The 21,566-nt window shown below is 54.7% G+C and overlaps 2 protein-coding genes across 9 annotated transcripts; one reads left to right on the top strand and one right to left on the bottom strand.

Annotated features, from left to right (window-relative positions):
• Positions 1-471: 471 nt before the first annotated feature.
• On the bottom strand, positions 472-8,089 carry TERF2 (telomeric repeat binding factor 2). Of its 8 annotated transcripts, none has more exons than XM_040571001.1 (10): positions 7,823-8,085; positions 7,457-7,552; positions 7,162-7,292; positions 6,794-6,880; positions 6,109-6,255; positions 5,327-5,700; positions 4,655-5,038; positions 3,130-3,215; positions 2,374-2,426; positions 472-1,441 (listed from the first exon to the last, which is right to left on the bottom strand). In XM_040571001.1, exons 1-10 carry the CDS (start codon positions 8,064-8,066, stop codon positions 1,283-1,285), a joined length of 1,761 nt encoding a protein of 586 aa, XP_040426935.1. In that variant the 5' UTR covers positions 8,067-8,085; the 3' UTR covers positions 472-1,282. The 8 variants fall into 8 exon arrangements, with proteins under 8 accessions (XP_040426935.1, XP_040426937.1, XP_040426940.1 ...); XM_040571003.1 differs by having other exon boundaries at positions 4,655-4,882; XM_040571006.1 differs by having other exon boundaries at positions 7,886-8,084.
• Positions 8,090-9,753: 1,664 nt separating this feature from the next.
• On the top strand, positions 9,754-21,188 carry LOC121076704 (cytochrome b5). The gene is made up of 5 exons (XM_040571263.1): positions 9,754-9,970; positions 16,914-17,042; positions 17,577-17,603; positions 19,345-19,376; positions 20,414-21,188. Exons 1-5 carry the CDS (start codon positions 9,818-9,820, stop codon positions 20,502-20,504), a joined length of 432 nt encoding a protein of 143 aa, XP_040427197.1. The 5' UTR covers positions 9,754-9,817; the 3' UTR covers positions 20,505-21,188.
• The last annotated feature ends 378 nt before the right edge of the window (positions 21,189-21,566 follow it).

Raw genomic sequence — 21,566 nt, 5'->3', positions numbered from 1 at the left:
TCACCGTGGCACCTCCGTTCCCTCACAAGTCCGTGCAAAGCTGGCTGGCTTTCAGCTGGCAGTACAAGAAAAGTGAAAACACCACAGGGTAATCAGAAGAGTAACAAGCTTGACTGGGCTTCCCCAGCATTTCTGGAGCTGCTATTTCACTGACACTTCACCCAGAGCCAGCAGGGGTTGCTTTTAGGAAATGCCTGCCCCTCTGCCCTTTGACTTCAACGGAAACACAGCCCGGAAGGTGATGCTTCGTGTCCGTGATGCTTCGTGTCCATGCCTCACTTTGCACCCTCAGGGCATCTCTGTTCCACCCCAAACAGCTGCTGATGCTTCCTGAGCTGGCTGCGCGTGATGCAAACTGGGAACCCCCCATTTCTGGGACTGTGCACGCCCAGGGGCCAGCGAGCAGCCAGTGCCCCAAACCGCCCCGCTTCCATCGGGGCGGCACAAGTTCACACACTGCGACTCTGGTACTCAACAGGAAAGGAACTTTATTTTACAGAAGATCGTTCAGACCTGGACTCCAAGCCCTGGGCCCTGAAGGCAAGAAACAGAGCGCTCAGAGCTCACGTGCTTGCAGGAATCGCACACGGAGGATGTTACCAGGACGGAGACATGCCAGTAAGAGAGGATTTAAGTCATGAAACACTGGACTGTTTAACATGGAACTAATCAACATTTAAGTACTGAAAAAGATGTTGATAACGCCTCAGAAAGCAGGGAGAGATTCTCGCTCGCAGACTAGACATTTACAAAGCAAAGAACTGTGGGAGTAAAACAGTAACTCACCTACATCTCTTCAGCCCAGAAGCTCTGGGGCTATTGTGTTGCCTCTCCCACAAGGGAGAGATGAAACAAAATTCCAACAGTTAGACAAATTAAAACACTAATAGCCACTGATAAAATTCTCCTGTCACTCGACAGTATCTGAACAGAGAACTCATTTCAGCAGCACTTCAGGTTGGTATTCATTCTGCAAAGGCTGCAGCGGTCAGGTGGAGAAGGAAGTCCCGACACAGGCCATCTCCAAGCACACGCAGTCAAGCTGTGCAGTTTCTACCAACCGCAGAAGACCTAAACCTTCTATCTACAACTCAGGAAACAAGACTCTTCGGTTCTTGCCACACGTGGTTCTATCTGCTGCAGCAGTCTCTGGTACCAAAAGCCAAAATCCCAAAGCTGCTGTGCGCCAGGGAAGAGCGCTGCAGCTACTATTGCTCTGGTCAATCTTTCAAAACAAAAACAAATAAACAGTTTTGCACTCAAGATCCCGTGGCTCCCAGCTTCAGAGCATCCCCAGCCTTTTCATGGTCCGCCAGCGATCCTTGATCATCACCGATGTGCGGTTCTGGAAGGGGTACTTCTGGCAGATGGACTTCCATCTCCCTTCTCCGTACTTCTTTACTCCCTCTTTGATCCACTCACTTTCCTGCACCGTCCATTTCTACAAAAGAGCAGGCAAGCGGCGTTCTGTGAGTAAAGTGCAGTTGCAGGAAGGAGCTGCATTTTGCTGGGACTGCACTGCATCTCCTTCCTGGGGACTCAGCTCTCCTTTATCACCTGTGCTAGGGACGCGGAAGAAAGGCAGAGCCGTTCCAACAACAGCACATGCAACACCCAGAAATCACTTGGCTGCAGATGTGCTCTCATCTCTAACCGAGAATCACTGAGCTCCAGCACAAGCTCGAGAGTAGATGTGCCTCCCGAAACATAGTGCTGATCACATAAACGAGGAATGACCCCTTCACGCAACAGCAAGCGGAGATACTAAGCACTCGCTGCCTACCTCCCGCACAGCAGCACAGATTTAGTGCTAAAACTGCAAGTTCAGCTCTGCAGGTCCCCTGGTTTTTGTAGGGGAGGCAAATCAAGAGCTGCAGGAAGCAGTCACGGGGAACAAGGCGCTGCACTGCGTACGGCAGCACAGGAGCCAGCTGACATTCACCTCCAGGTAAGGCTGGCGGAGTTCCTGGAAGCTCCCGGAAGGTAACGGTAGGCACAGCAAGCCTACTTCTGAGGTGCACACAGGAAGGAAAAGGGACTTTGCTCCAACACCCGATGCCTGGCACGTGGGAGGCACGCAGCTCTAGCCAGCTACCAAACCGGGCTGCTTTAGCAGTGAAACTCAAGCCAGCTTGGCGAACGTGAAGATCTGCACAACGCTGACAGAGCCCGGACACCGCAGCACTGGCCTCGGCAAGGATCGCCCCCCAGCCCAGCCCCCTGGGCTTCGTTTGAAGCAGGGCAGCAGCTTGCCCTGCTGCGCTGAACTGCACCAGGGAGTCCCCTCACCGACACGTAGTGCAGATCATTGACAGTTTAAAGACACATTCTCATTTCAGACCTTACAGAAAGGATTTAAGGGCTCTACGTTACCTGTTTCTTGGAACCAAAGACTCCAGAGTTGTGGCCATTTTGCTCAAGTAATGCTGGAAAACAAGACAAGAGGATTACATTTCACAATAACTCAGGAATGGACGCTCCCAGGAGACTGCCTTTGGCTTAACTGCTGAACTCTGCAGTTAGCCTACAATAAGAGCGTCCCATGACAGACAATAAAAACAAATTCCTTTGTCCCTCACTTCTCTGCAGCCCGTCTCAAGCCCCAGTTGCTTTATGGAAAGCTTCCCAGGAAGATCTGCTTTGTTTTGAACTAGCCAATACGTCAAGAAGAGGGGCAACCATCCAGGATGCAGCTACGCCATACGCCGAGGCTGGAATCAGGCGTCCTGGAACCAAGCCCACCCCCTCTCACCAGCAGCGCCAGCTAAGCTGTGCATATACGCGCAGAGGTAACTGGACTGGAAAATCCGTCTGGCTGACGAAGTTTACTGAACTTAACCCTTGTTTCACGGCAATAAAAGCACGAACAGGGAAGGAGCTGTACTGCCAATATTTACACCCTGTAGTTTAAGCATTGTTAGTCTGAAACCTGAACAAGAGTTCTTGGCACGCATTTCAGGTTAGAGGTACAGAAACCAAACGCCTCAGTGTTGGGTACCTGGCCATTTTGTCGGGCTCCTACAATTTCTGGTTTCAAAACTCACACAGAGGGTAGCACGGCCCCCGCGAACAAGCCACAAAGCCAGAATTATCCTCACTTAGCACCTGTGAGAGCAGCTCTGTACCTACCTACACCTGAGAAGAGCTCTTCCTCATCACTCCAGCTGTCCTTTTGTTCTTCAGTATATAAACTGCTCCACTTTCCTTTGCGGGACCTGAAAGCAGGCAAGCATTTACTTCAGCTACCAGCCAGGAACAATTTGGGGGCGGGGTGCAGGGCCAGCAGGAGCACAGCAGGCAAGCTCGCGGTCAGCATGCAGGGCAGAGAAGCGTACCAGGAAGCAAGGAACAAAGCAGCCACCCCCTCCTCTCCCCTCGGCGTGGGGATGAGTTAGGAGCCCCTACAGAAAGACAGCGTGCGTCACGGACCCAGCACGAGCAGCACCCTGTACTTTGTGACCAGCATTTCCGAGAACAAGCGACCAGGTGAACACCCGCAGCAAGCAGACACACCGCGCGTCCCAGGCCATCGCCTACGGCTCAAAATAAAGACCTCTCCTAGAGAGCTGCAACGTACCAAAAAAAACACCACCAAAACCAAAAACCACCACCATCACTACAAAGCCGTGAAGAGAGAAAGCGTCACCGCTTGCAAGTCTTTGAAACAGGAAACTGAAAATTCGCAGATGACCCTAGGAAGCGGGCGACGTGCCCGTGGGGCGATCTCTTCTCAGTGACAGCGCTGACAACAAGCTCAGCCCCGAGCAGCGCTCAGCAGCAAGGCACTCGAGATCTCACCGCCGCCACACCAGCGCGCCCCGCGCCGCAGCACGGCTCTACCTGCAGCCACTCCCCTGCGCTTCAGAGCAAGGCAGCCCGTCTGCGAAGCCAGGCTACGCAGAACAGCACCACCTGCACTGCTCTCCCTTCGACAGCCAAACTTTAGGTTCTTAAGTCTTCATCCAGAAGACCGGGGAAGGTGTTTTACCGTTCTGAGCACGTTAAGCTACCTTCACACAGACCTCCCAGCTTTGCTGCTGGGGATCCAAACATTACCGCTGCCTGCCGCGCGCCTTCACTAGCCAGAGAACCGCAGCGTAAGCAGGAAGCTCTGTTACAGCCTCGCTACGGCTTGCAGAAGGAAATACTGATGAGACTTTGCTCAAGCCTCATGGCAGAATTAACCGCAGACTTCTGCCAGTAGGCGTACTCTGCTGTCATCTGTAGGAAACCCCTACAAAAACGAAAACCCTAGAACGCCCCTACCTCCTATAGCGCGGTCATTTCAGCTACAAGGTAAGAGGAAAGCTGCAGCGAGGGGCTTCCTAACCAGCAGCGGTTTCAGGAAAAAGAGCACGAGCTCAGCACTGCACTTCTCGGGGGACGGGGGGGTTACCCAGCTGTGCCTGCTGGAATTGCCACCAGCGCTAAGTGACTCGCTGCCAGCGAAGCCGGGTGATTTTCTCACCTCTAGTAAACGAACGATGAGCCCTAAGGACCGTTTACTTTACCTAGCTCCACATACGCTGGTGGGCAAGGATGGGCAATATAATCATCCTGAATTAAAGGTTTTTGTCGTTCACTTTACCAAAGGCAGCTGCAAGTCAGAACACTGGGTGCAATTAGGCTATACCACAAGAGACAGGCTTCATACTTGGCACTTTCAGTAGACTCGTGCTGGTTGGGCAATTTCTGAACGGATTTAGAGGCAGAAGACACAACTGGCTCCTGGGAAGAGTCTGGGCTTTCACTCGACTCGTTGCTCTGGTTGTCTTGCTCCATGACAAGTTTACTTATGGTCAAGCGTTTGACCTTATTGGGGATTTCAGGAGGGTCTGAGATCTCAGAATCTTGATTTTCCTCTTCTTTCCGTCTCTTGTTTCTGTGGGATACAGAAGGAGACAGTTGCTTGGGGAAAGAAAAGTCTGTTTCATCCAGTTTGGTGAAGAGCGCATCTGAGTCCCGGGAGTCTGACAGGATCTTGAAAGCTTCTCTCAGAACAGAAATCCCATACGTGGTTACAGTTCCAGAGGGCTGCCTACAAAATAAACAAAACTGAGCAGCTTGTAAATGTTTCACCCCAACGGCTCCGACATCGCTGACATCAGGCTTTTCTCCTGCGGTGTGACCCTCAACAATTCGCCACGACCCCAGGGTGCTAACGCCTCCTGAGGAGGGCACTCCCAACCCTCCCACGCACACCGACACCCCCCGGGGCGCCCGGGAACCATCTGAAGCACGCGGACACCAACCACCACTCCACGAGAGCAAGTGAGACCTGCCGCCAACTTTTACCCACCACATGGGGCCAGATTTCTCTGCCCACCTTTCCGAGTCCCTGGAAGGCACTTCTGCAAGCTCTGGAGCCGCTGCTGCTGCCTGCTCAGGTATTTCCATACGTTCTGAAACGTCTTCCAGGTTCTTAACCGCCGCTATTATGTGCTCAGGAGCTGCTGCAGGGTAACTGCTTTCTTCCATGGGCTCAGGAGCTCCTGCTGGGTCCTCTGCCCTCTCCGCAGGGCTGGGAGGTACCGCCGTGTCTTCCGCAGTTTCTGCAGGCTTTGGAGCTCCTGCTGGGTCCTGTTCCATTCCTACGGGCTTGGGAGCTGCTGCCTGGTCCCTGGCCCCACTCGCAGATCCAGGAGCCGCCGATGAGCGTTTTGGTTCTTCGGCACGTTCTGAATTCAAAGTCTTCATCATCTTTGACAGGGAAAAAGCACGTGACCGTTACAACAATGGCTCCCCACAACACCATTCAGTTTCTACCTTCTCCCTAAGGCATTTTAAGCTGTTACTTGCAGCCCAGCGGGCACCAAGCACAGAGTTCACGTCTGCCAATTACAGCCTGCAACGTGGTTTGGAAACCGTGCTCAGCCGCATAAACCTTTTAGGGACAGACGACGTTAAGTAGTTTAGATTTAGCCCTTTGTTAATCAGGTGTCTGAACTCTGCAACTCCCGACTACAGCGAAGGCACGTACAGGCCGAATCGCTGAGTTTCCTTGTCGCATGGGAAAGGAAGCGTCAGCTCTCCCCAGACCTCCACCCCACGCCACCGCCCTGCTGCCCCTGCAGGGGCAGGAGCCGGGCGTGCGGGGCAGACACACACCGTCACCAGCACCGGCTCGGAGCTGTCCACGTAGGTCTTCAGGAACTGGAACATGTCCTGCTGGAAGTCCCCGTACGAGAAGTCTCTGATCATCGGATGAGCGTGGTTCTTCTCCCGGATGATGGCCTGCAGCTCTGCCTTCTTTTTCTAGAGAAAAGAAAAGAACGTTCCGCATAGTCACCGGGGGTTTAACCGAGAGCTTCGGGAGCGCGGCTCTGGGCAAAGATCAGAGCCCTTCGGGCGCCCTGCACGCCCGGCTAGCTCTCGCTGCCACAAGGCTGGGAAGAGGCCGGAGGCCCAGGAGATCCACCCAGTGCCAGCAGTTCTTTTCTGCCCGCACAGCACGCCGCCTACAGCAGCGGGAGCGGGGCCTCCTGCGCTCAGACCCAGCCCTCCTCACCAACCCGTGCTCCGCACAGGTCGGGCTGAGCTTGCCCGGGGCCAAGGAGGAACGTGAGGGAACGGGAACAAAGAGGGAACTCTCAAGTGACAGCTAGAGAAATACTCAACACTGAGGGTTCACGTTCCATTTCATCCCCCCAGCTCCCCTCTTTTTCACATTTACCCCAGAGGCTCGCTTCTCAGGGAAACCTTTTAGGCCCGCAACGGGAGTCACAAGCCCCGTGACATCCCATAGGACGTACCTGACGGTCCTCACCCACCTTACAGTCAGACGTGGGCTCACCTGGACCCTGGGATCCTTCCCCATGTGCCTCTTTAAAATTGCTGAAGCTTTGTCGAACTCTCTGTTTCGGATGCAGACGATAACGGCCTGCAGAAGAAAAACCACCAGTTTCTCCGTTGGCACTGTGTTAACCGTACAATTAGCCAGCTTTAGGAAATCACATGTAATAATCCGCCAGGGCACGCGGGTCGCAGCTTAGTGCCGGCTCAGACGGGGAACCGAGCTCTGCCGCGACACCAAGATGTGTTTGCAGCCAACTCGCTGCTACCCCGGTAGGTGCCAGGTGACACCTCCTACCGCTGTTTATTCGAGAGCGCAACTGAACCAAGGGCGAGCAGAGAACTTATTGAACAAGAAAGAAGTCTTACAGCCTCCTTCAGCATTTTCTGGACGGGTTCCACCTTCTTTTCCGGCACGCTGAATTCTTTCTGAAACAGCTGCAGGATGCCCATTGCTGACTCAAGAGGAGTGAGCTCCATCTCTCTGTCGAAGCTGCAATCTAGAAAAAAGGCACAGTTTGTGAAGCGGACGCGGACGCGCTCGGTCTGAGCTCGGACGCTGCAGCTACGGCGGCGGAGGGGAGGCCAAGCGGCCGCCGGGTGCCTGCAGAGCCCGGTGCCCGCGGGGCCCTGCGGAAGCCCGTCCCGGCGCCGAGCGACCCACCTAGGTTCTCGCCTTCCTCGATGCGGGACAGGAACTGCATCACGCGCAGCAGCTGCACCACGGGGGGGTGCTTCTCCAGGGGCCGCACCAGCAGCGCTGGGGGCGAGACGGGGGCGGGGGTCACGGGGGGTGGCGGGGGGTTACCGGGGGGGTACCGGGGGGGGGGGGGCTGTTACCGGGGGTTCGTGACCGGGGGGGGGGGGGTTACCGGGGGGCTGTTACCGGGGGGGCGTTACCTGGGGGGGGAGTTACCGGGGCCGTTACCGGGGCGGTTACCAGGGGGTGTTAGCGGGGGAGGGGGAGGGGAGTTACCGTGGCGGGGTGTTACCGGGGGGTGTTACCGGGGGCCGCGACCGGGGCCGTTACCTGCGGGTGCCCGCGGCCTGGCCCCACGCCGTGCCCGCCCTCCCGCCGCCAGTCCCGGCGTACCTTGCATGACGTCGCGGAGCTGCCGGAAGTCGCGGTTCCTTCCGGCGCGGTAGGCCGCCACGGCCTGGTGGAAGTAGAACTGCAGCACCCAGCGGTTCATCGCCTCCTCGCCCCGCGCCGCCGCCGCCGCCGCCGCCTTCTCCCGCCGCCCGCCAGCGCCCCGCGCCCGCTCGCCCGCCATCGCGCCGGAAACGGAGCGGGGCCCCGCCGGAAGTAACGACAGAGCCCCGCCGCGGCGCCTACAACTCCCGGCGTGCCCCGCGGCACCCCGCCCCGCCTACAATTCCCGGCGTACCCCGCGGCACCCCGCCCGCCGCGCCTACAACTCCCGGCGTGCCCCGCGGCGCCCCCCCTCCCCCCCGCCGCGCTGCCGCCCCCTGCCGGCCGCCCCCGTCACGGTGCCGCCGGTGGAGGCGCGGAGCCGGCGCTGGGGGCCGGGGCCTGCCCCGGGGGGCGGGCGGGTGCTGCCCGGGGCCTCGGGGCCTCGGGGGCAGAGGAACGTGTGACTCCGCCGGCGGGAGGCTGCCCGGGCGCGGGGAGGGGAGCACCCGAGGGGGACCCGCGTCGGGCGCGGGGCCACGGCACTGGGGGCCGTGAGGTGACGGCGACGTGCTCTGGTCACGGCACCTCGCCGAACGGGTGTGGCGGCCTTGCTCTTTTTCTGTCACGGCACAAAAGGACACACAACGAGGCCGGGGCGCCCGAACCTCCCCGTCCTCCCCGGCCCAAGGAAGGCCCGAGCAGGCACAGCAGGAGCACTCGAGGTCCGTTCCCCACGCAGCACAGCCTCTGAAGTCCTGACGAGAAATCTCAGTGGTTTCTGAGGAGGTCGGTGGCTGCCGCACCCACGGCACGCGCTGCCCCGGTGAGAGGCTTCCCAGAGCGAGCACAGAGCTACACGGAGCTACAGCCCCCTGTTGTACTCTCTGGTTCTTCTGCGGTGAATGGAAAGGAAACGGGGGTTGTGGGAGCAGGCGGTGGGCGAGGAACGTCCACGATCAGTTCCCTTTCAGGAAAAGGTTTGGTGCTCTGCGTGCCAAAAGAAACACCGGGCAGGAAGGCACAAATTACAGTCACGTTTGTGCTTTTGGGTCATAGCTGGCTGATTTATGGGTTTTGATGAAGTGATTACGGATGAAAGAAAACATTTCGGGGAACGAGACCACGTTGCTGCGGTCTCGTGGCTCTGTCCTGTCCAAGTTACAGTGGAAAACAAAACAGGAAAATTACAAGGGGCGTTCTGGTCACCACACACTCCTGTCTCGTGTCGCGGCACGCGGGCTGACTCCTGTCTGATGACGATCGTGAAGAGCAGCGCCTGGATTCTGGCGCTCAATGAATAAATACGGACGGTGCTTGCTACCGCCAGCGCTATTTGCGTTGCTAACGTGCCTGGAAAGCCTGACCGGGGATCAGGATGCCACTGGGCTACGTCCGAGTGCAAGATGCCGCGCTGGGTAGTCTGCAGGGAGCGGACAGCTACAGAGAAACGGCGACGGGGCGTTCGTCACAGCGCGACAGGAGCCGCTGGGGAGGGTAACGGGGTCGCCTTGCGAAATACCCGGGGATCCCTCCCAGCAGCGAAGGCGCAGAGCAGCAGGCGCACAGGCGGCCGCTCGGGCCGCTACCACGTACAAACGCGCCGCGCCCCCGCCGCAGGCCGGCCCCCAGCGCGCCGCACCCAAACCCGACGGGCAGCGCCGCGCCCTGCCCCCGCCCCGCCCCCCGCGCCGCCCTCGCGGCTCCGCCCCCTCGCTCTGGCCGCTCGCTATTGGCCCGCGCCCGCCCCCGCGCCTTTCCCGTTGGCCGTCTCCCCCTCCCGCGGTCGCCCCGCCGCCGCGCGCGCTCGCTCCTCATTGGCCGGCCGGCCCCGGCGCTACGGAGGCCGCGGCGGGCCGGTCCCCGCGCTGCGCGAAGCTGCCGGCGGCCGGCATGGAGGGCGGGAAGCGGGCGGAGGGCGGCGGCGAGGCGGCGGCGGCCGGGCCGGTGTTCACGCTGCAGGAGGTGGCGAGGCGGAACGGCGGCCGCGAGGCCTGGCTCGTCATCCACGGCCGCGTGTACGACGTCACCCGCTTCCTGGAGGAGGTGCGGGGCCGGGGCCGGGGCCGGGGCCGGGAGGGCGGGGAGCGGGACCGGGACCGGGGCCGGGGCCGGGAGGGCGGGGAGCGGGAGCCCCGTGCCGCCGCCTGCCGGCCCCGAGGGCTCGGGGAGCGGTGCCGAGGCCCGGCGGGGCTCTGAGGAGGCCGCCCCGTGCCGGCCCTGTGAGGGGCCGGGGCCCGCCCGGCGGAGGCGTTGCACCGGGCCCGGCCGCCGGCACCGAGACGCCTCGCCCCGGCTCCGCCTCGCCCCGAGCCCTCCTCCCGGTGCCTGCTTTCGGGGCCCCCGGCGCACCGCAGCGCACGAAGGGAGGGAGCGGATTTCCCTGCGGTGGCTTCGGACCGCCGCTCCCGCAGCCGGCGTTTCGCCGCGTGACGCCTTTGTGACAGGAGCTCGTCCTTTCCTCCTCAGGCCCTCCCCTGCTCGCCGCTGCCTGCTGCGGGCGCCCCGGCGGCGGTCACGGGCGGCTTTGCGGGGCGTGAAAATCGGCCTGCGGAGCGGCTCCTGGGCCGCGGTGCTCGGTGCTTGGCTGTCGGGGCCCGCGGGCACCCAGCGCGCGGGGAGGCTCCCGGGAGAAGCGTGCGGGTGGTGCCCCGTGGGGCACGGCCGTGCGGCGCGACGGGAAGCAGCTGCCCCGGGTTTGCTCCCCGGGAGAGCCCAGAGCTCCGGCTGGGGCCAGGGACCGGTCGCACGTTAGCCGCACACAGCCGCAGCGAGGCGCGGGCGGTGCTGGGGAGGCCTGGTGGTCACGGAGGGAAAGGAAGGCAGTCCTGCCGAGCGGGACTCCAGCTCGGGAAGCAGCTAAACGGAGCTACGAGCAGAGCGAAGGTACTCGGATCCCTAGCCCAGGGTCAGTCCACAAGACCAGGAGTTGTCTGGTACGTGAGGGTTGTTCGAGCAGCCGCCTGCCCCCTCCGGTGCTTGGGTTCCCCGACAATAGCCCAAACCGGTCATCCGGCACCTGCCAGTGCTTGAGAGAGCTGTGGGGTCAGCTAGCTCTGCTGACCGAATGACGTGGGCAGAGCGGTGGGGATGTGTTGAAGAGCATTCGCCATTCCACAAGCTTCTGAAAGCCTTCGTGTTTGCCCGCATCTAACCGCCGAGTACAAGAAGCAGGGGACATCAAGGAAGCTGGCGGGAGCCCATTTCAAAACAAACAAATGGTGTTTCTTCACGCAACGGGAGCGGGCCAGCCTTGCCAAAGGACATTGCGGATGCAGAAAGGTTAAGTAGAGTCAGAGGAAGACAGAAACGTGGAAAAGCAATTTGCTGCTCGTTTCTAAATAACAAGGCACCTTGGGCTTAGGAAGAGCCAAAACCAGGTGGAGGTTGGGAAAGTACCTGCAAAAAGTGCGTGCCTTGTCTTACCTTGCCTCAGTGTTCCGTTACAGCCGCTGCTCATTGTTTTTCAGACTTAAAAGGTAGAAAAATCTTCAAAGCCTTTCTTCTTCACAAATCACATTTTTGAGGTGTTTACCCCCAGGCCCGTGGTGCGAATGATGCTGTGTTTCCAAGCACGGCTGCTGCGTGGTGGTCCCAGCCTTCGCCTCGGCAGTCTCTGCGTAAGATGGCGCCTGGGGTGCCCTTTATCCCATTTCTGGTTTTATGGCGTAAGGATTTACTTGGATTTGGGAAGGGAAGCAGTAAGGCTACGCTGGTAACTGTGGCAGCACGGCTAGCACAGCAGTCTCTGCTATGTACGCCCCTCGCTGACATGGTGAAGTTTGTAAACGCGGATCAAGGCCTGATTTATCGGCAGAAATACGCCTTATATCTGTTACCCCCTGCAATCAGTCCAGTGACAGGAGAACAATGTGTAGCTGATCAGACCCAGGAATGTTTGCCTTGTTTAAAGGTTACAGTCGTCTGATAAACTGTTCTGCCTTGGAGCTCTGAGTTGTCACTGCAGCTATCAGGCTTTCAGCGGGTAATATTTCCCCTTGGTCCCATGTAGCCACTGAAGCTGCGTCTCATTGTTGCCTTTCCTGGCCTTTGGCCATGGGTTATTTGAACAGGATTGCCGAATTCCACGGGAGTGTTGCCTCGGAGTGATTGCGTTATCTCTAGGAAGCCTGGCTGCTAAAAGCCTGCCGAATATTGCTTCGTGTTCCTGCAGACTAGGTGCAGCAGGCCAGCCGTTAGCTAGCCGCCCCAAAACCTGGGTGTTCTTTGACATACAGGTCAGCTTAAACTTCCAGTTTACAGTTGGCCACTTCCTGCGTCATAGGCACCAAATTAAGACGTTTATCACGTAGCAAAAGTCTCCTGAATTGTGAGAGCGTGGACAAAATGGAGAATGCAGAGACAGCAACCGAAGTCTCGTAGGTGTTTCTGAGAGATCGCGTGCTCCAGAAAGCCTGCAAGTGCCTGAAATGAGGTGCGGTTATCTGAAATCCGAGATAGCCTCACAGCAATTGTCTCATTTTCTTCCAAATCTAGGTAACTGGACCACTGGAATACACATCATTGCTCCTGTTCGCAGTAGGCTAGGAAAGCAAGTGTAGACTTGCTGGAGCAAGAAGGGCTGGCTCGTCAGGTCGGTGTGAATGATGAGTGAGGAAGAGGAGGAGGGCAGGCGAGCCTCCCTGGCAGGTCTCCGAGGGCTGGTGCTGCTCACACGTGCCCTCACCGCACCGCTGTTACCAGCTGTGGCTCTCAACCTGTGCACCAGCTGTAGTGCTCTTATTTTCACAAGCTCTCCTGTGACACAGGGATTTGTTCTACCTCCGTACGTACAGAAGAGTTTGGGGATGTGTGTTTCTTTTGAATCAGTTTCCAGGTGGAATGGGCCTGCGTTGCGGTGACTCTATCCCAAACGGGTCAGTCGGTTACAAGCATAATGTTCTCAGCAGTTCTTCAGACGACGTTGCAAAAGAAGGGAACGGTCTGCTAGTGGCAGCTTCTCCGTAAAGCTGCGTGCCTCCAACAGGGTGCCGTGCTCAAGCCTAAGGCTAAGGTAGGGTCCGTGCTCGGAAGAGCTGCTAGTTCAGAGCGCTTTCGTCTGAGCTGAAAGTAAAGTGGGACGGATAAAGGGAGGTTTCAGACGGTCGCTCACACCAAGGAGGCAGCAGGGTTTTAAATTCTGACCTTCGTACTGCACCAGCAGTAAGAAAACAATATTGAATATCTTCTTTTGTCTTTCTGCATTTAATTCCTGCATACTTGGGTGTGTCTGCAACCAGAACTCCGTGAGGGAGGAGGAGGAATGTCAGAGATCTGTTTTTGCTCACGCTGACTTGCAGCAGCACTGCAGAGGCACTCTCAGGGAAGCCTGTTCCCGTCTCACAAAAAGCCTCGAAGGATGCGTGCTTGATGAGCACCATTTGTCCAGGTGCTTGTCCTTGTCTTCTGGCTCGCGTAGTGCCACACGTTGTTATTGCACAGGAGTGCTCTTCCCTTGCGTGGCTTATTTCCCTAATACTGTGGCTGGGAATGAAAGCTTTTGCATCTCTCCTCGACCTGATGATCTCGTGCCTTATCTGATCCAGCACCGTAATTAGCCACAGAGCTCGGTGTTGCTTCCGAGCTCGTTTGTAGGTCACGGTGGGGCTGTAGCAGCGGCTGCCATACGCGACGGGCTTGGAGTTTGCAGAAAGACAACTCGGGGCCCTCGCCTTCTGCAGAGGGTTTCCGCGTCGTGCTCTCGGAAGCCTCTGCCACACGCTTCCAGCTGCACGGCTCTGAGCTGCTGCTGCTCCGTGTCCCCTCCAAAGGCTCCACAGAGCGTCTCCTCCTCACGTCCCCTGAACAAAGACCGCCTTCTGGCTGAGCGCAGAACCCAGACTGCACGAGCTGCCCCTAGATGCTAATTCAAGGGAGAGGCACCAAGGGCAAACTTTTTTTTTTTTATTTGCTACCTTAGAGCATCGGCAGCATATTTAAAGTGAGTTTGGAGTGAGTACGGGGTTACACGATGCCCTACTGCTGTTCTCTGCCTTGAGGAGCCCGGTTTGGGATTCGAAGAGCTTGATTCAAAGATCACACTGCAATGACCCTTTTGAGAGCGCTGCTGTAGCTCTGCGTATTGCGGAGTGTGCCTGAGCCTGGGCTTTATTCCCCCGAGGCCTCCCGACGGCGAGGGGCAGGCCGGCTCCCCTCTGCGCGCTGGGCTGGGGGCTCCGGGTGGTGCCTCCTGCCGGAGGTGGCTGCTGGGGCTTTCGCTTCCTGTCAAACTGTTCTCTGCCCCTGATGTTGGGCACATCTTCCAGAGCGGGTGCTTCAAGGCTGTCAGCGCGTGCTTTGTGCATTAGGTGTGCTCCCGGCTGCCGTGACACGGGGGTTCTGGTCCTGGTGCGGATGTTGAGGGGGACCCCTGCGGGCTGGCGCTTGGGCCCACCTCTCTTGTCCCTGTTTGCTTGTGTCTGTTCCTTTTCAGGAGGAGGAAGGCTTCGTCTCAGCCGTTATTTCCTCTGGAAGTACATCTTATTTTCGGAGCTTGCTGCACTTCTCGCAGTTTTTATGTTTTTCTGCAGGAGCTGTAGCTTTTGGAAGTTTTGTGGCAGAGCAAATGACTTCTTGTATAAATAGTCTGGTTTTACATGTGCGCGGGTACGACAAGGTAGGAACTGTCTGGCTGCAGTTGTGGGTGTCTAGACTAAAGAGTCCTTTCAGAAATACGATATTCCACGCGTTTCTTGAAGATTTTTTTTCTTTTTTCTTTTGGCTTGGAGATTACAATTAAGGACGAATGTACACGAGTAAATAATTCTTCTTGTGGGTTTAGCAAGTGTGTAGAAAGGCTTCAGACCAAACAGGCAAAGAGCAGTAAAATTTAACACTCTTCCCTCTTGTACTTTGTTGTTTTTCTCATCTCTTGGACGTGCAATGACTGGCTGCCCCTGAAAGCCGAGAGCCGTGTTCCCTGTTACTGCAGGGTTTGTCAGCCCTTTTAGGATGGATGGGTAGGAAGTCAAGGTTATCTTTTCAAAATCTCAGTTCTGACGTTTTTCCCCGTGAAATGAGATTTCTGACGAGGCATCCCTAAGGACTTCCTGTAGAAGGCTCAAAGTAAATGGTCAGCCCTTCTTCCCCTAATTTCTGTGGATCTTTGTGAGCGTGCTTATAAAGTAGCTGAAAATTGAATTACTGTCCGCGCACGTTGCGCAGAACAAGGTACAGCATCCTACCGCTGCAGCCAGGTCCAAAAGCGTGAGCCGAAGGGTGGCGAGGTGAGCTGGAGGGAGGTCCTGCTCTGTAGAGAGCTCGTTGGTGCCTGCCAGCAGGCAATCGCTTCCTCTCCTTTGCTGTCGGGTTGGATTTCTGCTGGGGCAGTCCCTACCTGACTCCCCCTGAGATCAAACCAGCCCTAGCGGGAGAAGCGGCAGCACGGCGTGGAGCCAGGCCCGGTGCGAAGCAGCAGAGCGGAGCCTGGCTTGGCGTTACAGCGAAGGCGACCTCACAACTTGAGTGCTGCCCAGCTGCCTGCTGGGCTGAGACTTTGCCCTTCATGGCTGCTGAGAAAGCGCCGCCTTGATGATGTTGCATACCTGGACAATAAAGGGATTTATTCAGAATGAAGAGCTCTGATGTGGGGTTGCAGAGCTGGCTGCACCGACTCCCTGCGGGAGACAACCGGCCTGCTTTCGTGTCCACATGAGTACGGTTGGTATGAGGTGTGAGAGCCAAGTGAGAACATTTCGACTTTTGGCAGCAAAAACAAACGAGCTGAAGGAAGAGGGGCAATGACAACTGTTCTGTGTCTGTGGGAAGGAAAAGGATATTACAGAGAAAAACAGGTGCTTTAGTCCTTTGATCTGAGATGTAGCCTAACATCTCTTCTCCAGTCCCAGGCTTGTAGCTGTCAGAGGAATCTCAGGCAGCAGTGAGCAGGTCCCCTCTCCTCGACCAGCGTGTCTAGTGCTTGCTGCCTCGTGCTCTGCAGAACTGGGCTAGTCCCTGTGTGCGCTCAGCAGCCTGATCGCTTTATTGGTTTAACTGGATTAGCTGGTAGTTCAAACTGAACTATTTGTTCCCATACGCACTGTAAAGAGATTGTACCTTGCTGGCCTCGTGGTTAGTGCTTCCTCTTGCCAGTCTGTTCCTGGAATCCTGGTATTGACAGTGCTAGGGGAGAGCCCGGCCCATCAAGGAGAAGTGCACCAGGTATTTTTGTCGGTCCGTACTGCTCGGTCTTGCCTGTGGCCGTCTGCTCCCCGCAGCAGTGCCGGTGTCACTGGGGAGCGACTTCTGTTGTTAACACTTCTGGGTTCCTGAAAGCAGTACGAGATGTCCAGCAGTAACGTGTTCTGTTGGTTCTTTTCTGCTTTCTCCTGTGGTCGTTGAGTAGTTGTAGCTCCACCAGTACTGGACTTTATCCAGCGTACATTACAGTTGTGGCTTTTTATGCCACTAGAAAACGTGATGTGCTTCTCCTTTGTTCTTCTCCATTCCTCATCGTGCAGTTATGTGCGAAGAGAGGCTGTCTGCCAAATACCGTTGCTTTTTGTAGTATCTGAAGAAGTAGAACATCATTTCTTCTGCTGGTCCCTGTGAAAGCAGCGTTTCTCATGCTTTGCTGGCAATTGAGTTGTCACGCAGGAGAGGCTCCTCTGCAAGTGAGTCTGATTTGTGCAGTGAAGCCCATTAAAAGCTACATGAGGATGTGCCTTCTCCTGTGTTATTTTCTTGCTCAAATCAGTTGCAGAATCAAGAAAAGAGATGGCTTGGCTGTGGGGGTCAAAGCTGGGCTTCCATCTATAAGTTGGGGCTTCGCCTCTTTGGAAGGATTTCTATTTTATGCAAGGTATTTCCCAGGCTGTGCAGCACACACCATTTCCTGTGACCTGAAGGAGGGAGGTTGGACGATTGAATCTTTGGTAGATATTACTGATGATGTTGGCTTGAGACATCCGTAACGCATGAAAAGGGCTAGAAGGGCTGCTCCGACTCCTTGGAACCTGACCGCTCACTCACCTGAAGTCTTCTCTTGCAGCATCCAGGTGGAGAAGAGGTCCTGCTCGAGCAAGCCGGTAAAGATGCCACGGAGAGCTTTGAAGACGTTGGGCATTCCACGGACGCCAGGGAGATGCTCAAGCAGTACTACATAGGGGAGGTCCACCCGGTAAGGCCCCGCTGGGTGGGACAGCCCTCTTTCAGACACGGGGTTGGGGCTGTATAAATGGTGACTCTCCTTTATGCAACGCAGTAAACGCACACCGAGACGTGTCTTGCAAGATACGTTTTTACACAGTCTCTGTATCGCCCAGGATCTCTAATGAGGAAAGAAGGCCTCTGCTGAGGAAACAAAACTAGCTCAGTCTTCTCTTTCCGCCATTTAGAACAGGCTTCTCCCTACGGTTAAATCAGTGGCACTTAAAGAAGCTGATCTGATCAATTCCTTCCTTAGCTGGTGAGACCGCAACTTCCCCTTGCCTTAAGATTTAGAATTCAGGAGGGTGAGAGATCACAGGCACGGCACAAACACCAGGTTCCTGCCTGCTGCAAAGTCAGTGCCTTTCGGTGCTGTGGGTACGCCTGCTTTGAAAACGAGTCCAGGCAATTGCCCGTGTGATGAGGACTATGTACAGAACAATTCCCTCATAATGACTTCAGGTTTCGCTTATCTTTTTCTTTCTTCTTTTTTTCCCCTTGACAGCATGATCGTAAAAAGGAAGGTTCTAAGGTAAGCTGTTAGTGTTTTACTATTCCATTTTATTTAATGCTGAGGAAACTATTCTATGCTCACAAAATGAACAAAGAAGTCGCCAAACACCTTTTATTTTGCTGTCTTTTTTTCCTAATGGAGCTTGTGGCTTTATGTTTACAAAGTACGTAATGAATAGATCTCCTAGGCAAATTATTCCTTTTTTTTTTTTCTTGTTGTTGTTCAGAAGCTTGGCAGGCACCTCAGTGTGAAATTTGAAGTGTTTTTTTGTGCCCTCTCTTCCCCGATGTCAGTGATGCTATTTCTACACCTCGAGCCACAGAGCGTTTTTTGCAGTACTTGCTGTGTCCTGGTCACTGAACTGTTAGCGTTGTTCCGACCAAGCCAGCAGACAGCCACCGCGGGGCTGGCTGTAGAACAAGAATTCTCTGTTAACTGCCCTAGAAATCATTGGTGTTGGTTAAAAGTCAGGTACTCCTGAATTAGAACGGGACACAGTGTTGCAAAAATGCCTTTGAAACGGATGGGGAGAGGGAAATGGTAATAAATAGAATGCAGTTTGAGAGGTAAACGTGTGTCTTGCAACTGGCTTCTCTTCGTGCCTGGCTTGAAGGCTTGGACCAGGCGCAGCTCTGCCTTCAACAGCGCTTTCATTAGCTGTCGCTCGAAGCAGGGCCACTCGCAGAGGACCGGGAATCAATAAGGAAGCTGTCAGCAGCAGTAACTGAAGCCCTTGGGAGTGTTTGCTTGTTATAGCCAGCCATAGAAAGAGCCACTTGGGATAGATAAAGGCAAATCTTAGTTATAAAGTGGGGCTGATTCTGCCTATATTTACCTTCAAATGTATTGTTCAGTGTATAAAGTTCAGTGGCTTATGTTCAGTGGTTTATGTACAGCTGAGGTCTTTCTAGTGTGCAACATCCGTTTTTAAACTAGGCCGAAATATAAAGTCAGCAGCAAGAGATAGAAGTCAGTAATGTGGATCCCCCTATTTAGTTTTTTAGTTGTTTTTTTTTTTTTTTTTAAAGTAGTGACGTTATACTCTTAGAATTCAGCCTAGAGGTAACTCCCTGTGGATAAGTGTCAATGTTTAACAGCCACTGAATGTACTGTGGCAGAAAAGAAAGTGCGAAGACGCACAAGGAATGGAGATAATACTGTTTAGGAGGGGCAGCAACAGTGATTGAGGAAGAGGATGTGGAGTTGATAAAAATCTAAATAAGAATTTCAGTTGGTTGGAAAACGTACTTAAATTCTCAGAGTTTTATGAAAAAAGAAGTATGAAAGTTTGGAAGCAGGTTGTAGGCAAAGGAAGAGTTGAAGAGAACTTCATGGTTTTATGCTTCGGTGGCCAGGCAGTAGGAGAGCAAAGGGGGATGTGGACAGAAGGCTTTGGGGAAGCGATCATGGGGAAAGAGTTATCTGCCTCGGATCATCAGTTATCGTCCGTATCATATGAAATGAACAGACCAGTTTGCAAGGCGATGAGCAAGACCGTATTTTGAGAGAGGTTAAAGTCCCAGTGTGAAGCTGAAGGTGGGAGGGATTGGGCTGATGAAAAGAATGTGGAGGTGAGGCGGAAGGCAAACGCCCCCAGAAACATCCATGCCCGTGATAGAGAGGGTGTTTGGGAAAGGAGGGGGAGTGTTGTTTTTCCTCTGTGTTTGTAAGCACCTGTCCGGTCTTGCAGTCTCATTTCTTAGCACAAGATGTATAATGGTTCTTTTTTTCCCTGCTAACTCCCTCTTTCTTCTTTCAGGATCAAAATATGACGTCCTCTGGCCAAGCAAGGTATCGTACAAAGTAATCATAACAATAAATAAATAATAATAAAAAGAGTAAGAGACTGAGGGGTTGGGAGCGTCCATTCATAGAACTGCAGACCAACTCTAATGGGCAGGAAAAACACCGCAGGCTATTACTGCGCTGTCCTGCTAGCAAGCAGGTGCTCCAAAAGAAGCTGCCCAACTGCATCGCGCCGAGTCAGCTGCCAGGGCGTGCACCTCCCTCGGTGGAGATGGAGACACAGCCGGCAGTGAGACGTCCCCAGCTCCTCGCTGGGCAGAGCAGGCGTCCTGGTGTTGTGCAGCTCGAATCCTCTGGCCCACGTGTTCGTATTACACAACGATGGCTGCAGTCCCTTTTCACTACAGTGATTATTTGGGTGGTCGCTGCAGGTCGGGTGTGATGAAACGCAGCCATGTGTGGTTTTTTAGAAGGTTTTACCGTGACCAGCACAGTTTAGTTGAAAGTGCAGGAGTGCTTACAACCAGAAGAGGGTCCCAGTCTTTCATAGCTGATGCAGAAGTTTTTAGCTTTTAATTTATTTTTTTGCGAAGGAGGCTGCTGAAGGTGAGCCTGTGGCCTCAGGTTTATGAGTGAGGATGATTTATTGTGGGATAGCTGTAGCAATTTCCATGCTTGAGTCAACGCAGCTGTTTGTATAGCACAAATTACAGTCTGGCTTATTTAAGAAAAGAAAAAACAACAACAAAAAACCCCAGTTGGTTTCTGTATGTGCCAGGCTGGAAAGTTCAGCAACCCAGCTGCTATTTTATACGCAACTAAGCCATCCTTGCAGTCACAGGGGCCTCTCACAGGGAGCAGGAGAGCCCTGAGCACGGGACTGCTGGAGCTGTGCTGCCCAGACCCGAGCGGTTGCTCTGTGAGCTGGTGGGAGACGGGTCTCGAGAGCTCCCTGGGGGAAAACAGACGTGTAGCGAGTGTTGAACATCTCGAATGATTTATTAACTTGATACTTTCTTCTGTTTTATGTTGTTCGTGGGTGTTGTGTCTTTTTTGTTGTTGTTGTTTTTTCCTCCCCGTAGCTTCTGGTCAACATGGCTAATCCCCATCTTCGGAGCACTGGTCATAGGTTTGATGTATCGCTATTACATGTTGGAAGGGAGATCGTCGTGAGCTCACCTTGATGGGACCTCAGAAAGCCTGAAAGAGCATGTGTGAGAGAGAGTGCACGCATGCAACACGCGGGATTCTAGTTCCCTCCGCCTTTCATGCCTTGCTTTTAGCTTTGGGTTTGCCAAGCGGTGTTGATATCCATGGGACCAAGCTGATACCAGACTGTCTGTCCGAACTCTGGGACCCGCGGCCCTTCCATAACTTCCTCTTGCTGAGGCAGGGCAGGCACAGCATCCTGTTATTCTGTTACGTTTGTGTGTGGTCTCCCTGGCGTGTGCGTGCCTGTGCTCTCTCTTGCGCTCGCTCTCTCTCGCTCTCTGAAGTAAAACGCAGATAACCTTTTTCTTTCAATGCCTTTTTGTTAAGCCAGACAACGTGAAACAGCTGCTAGTGAGCCTGTGGGTTTGCCTCAGTACTTCACGTAGCATTGTCAGAAATAAACTGCGAGTTGTCTGCGGTCCTTTCCAGAAAAGATTTTGAGAGATTCGGTTCCACAGTAACTTTCCAAGTGCATGCAGGCTACACTAATTGGAACAGCAGGAAATTGTTAGCTTTGCTACCTCTTTCTGTCTGTTTTTAACGGTTAAACAAATACAAGTATTTTAAAAGTGATTCTGTTCATTTTGTAATATTTGTACTTGTCCCTTTAACATGTATATTCTGTGAAACAATTTATGCCTTGGATTCTGGTTTGTCTGGGTGCTTTTGTGCTGCGTGCGGCAACACCAGAAATGGGAACTGACATGTGGCTTCTTGAAAGGGAGATTTTTTTTCTCCCTGGGGTCTCGATCCAACACATGTGTTGGATACAAAACTCATTCTTACTGCCTGTGAATCTGTACCAGATGGGGGAAAAAAAAAAAAGAAATAAATCCTGCCTCTTCTTCCTAAATAAAAAGCGAAAAGAAATCCACTTGGGATTTGTGCATAGTGCTGTTTTTGTCTTGGAACAGAGGAGAACGTTTCTCCTTTCTCCTCTTCTTGTGCATTCTGCAGCCAGCCTCCAGCAGCACGCAGGAAAGGTCAGGTATGCCTCGTGTGTTGTGAGGCACGGATCTCTCC

This window comes from Cygnus olor, chromosome 12 (genome assembly GCF_009769625.2).
Source record: "Cygnus olor isolate bCygOlo1 chromosome 12, bCygOlo1.pri.v2, whole genome shotgun sequence".
Taxonomy (NCBI): domain Eukaryota; kingdom Metazoa; phylum Chordata; class Aves; order Anseriformes; family Anatidae; genus Cygnus; species Cygnus olor.
This window is presented reverse-complemented; position numbering and strand designations above follow the sequence as displayed.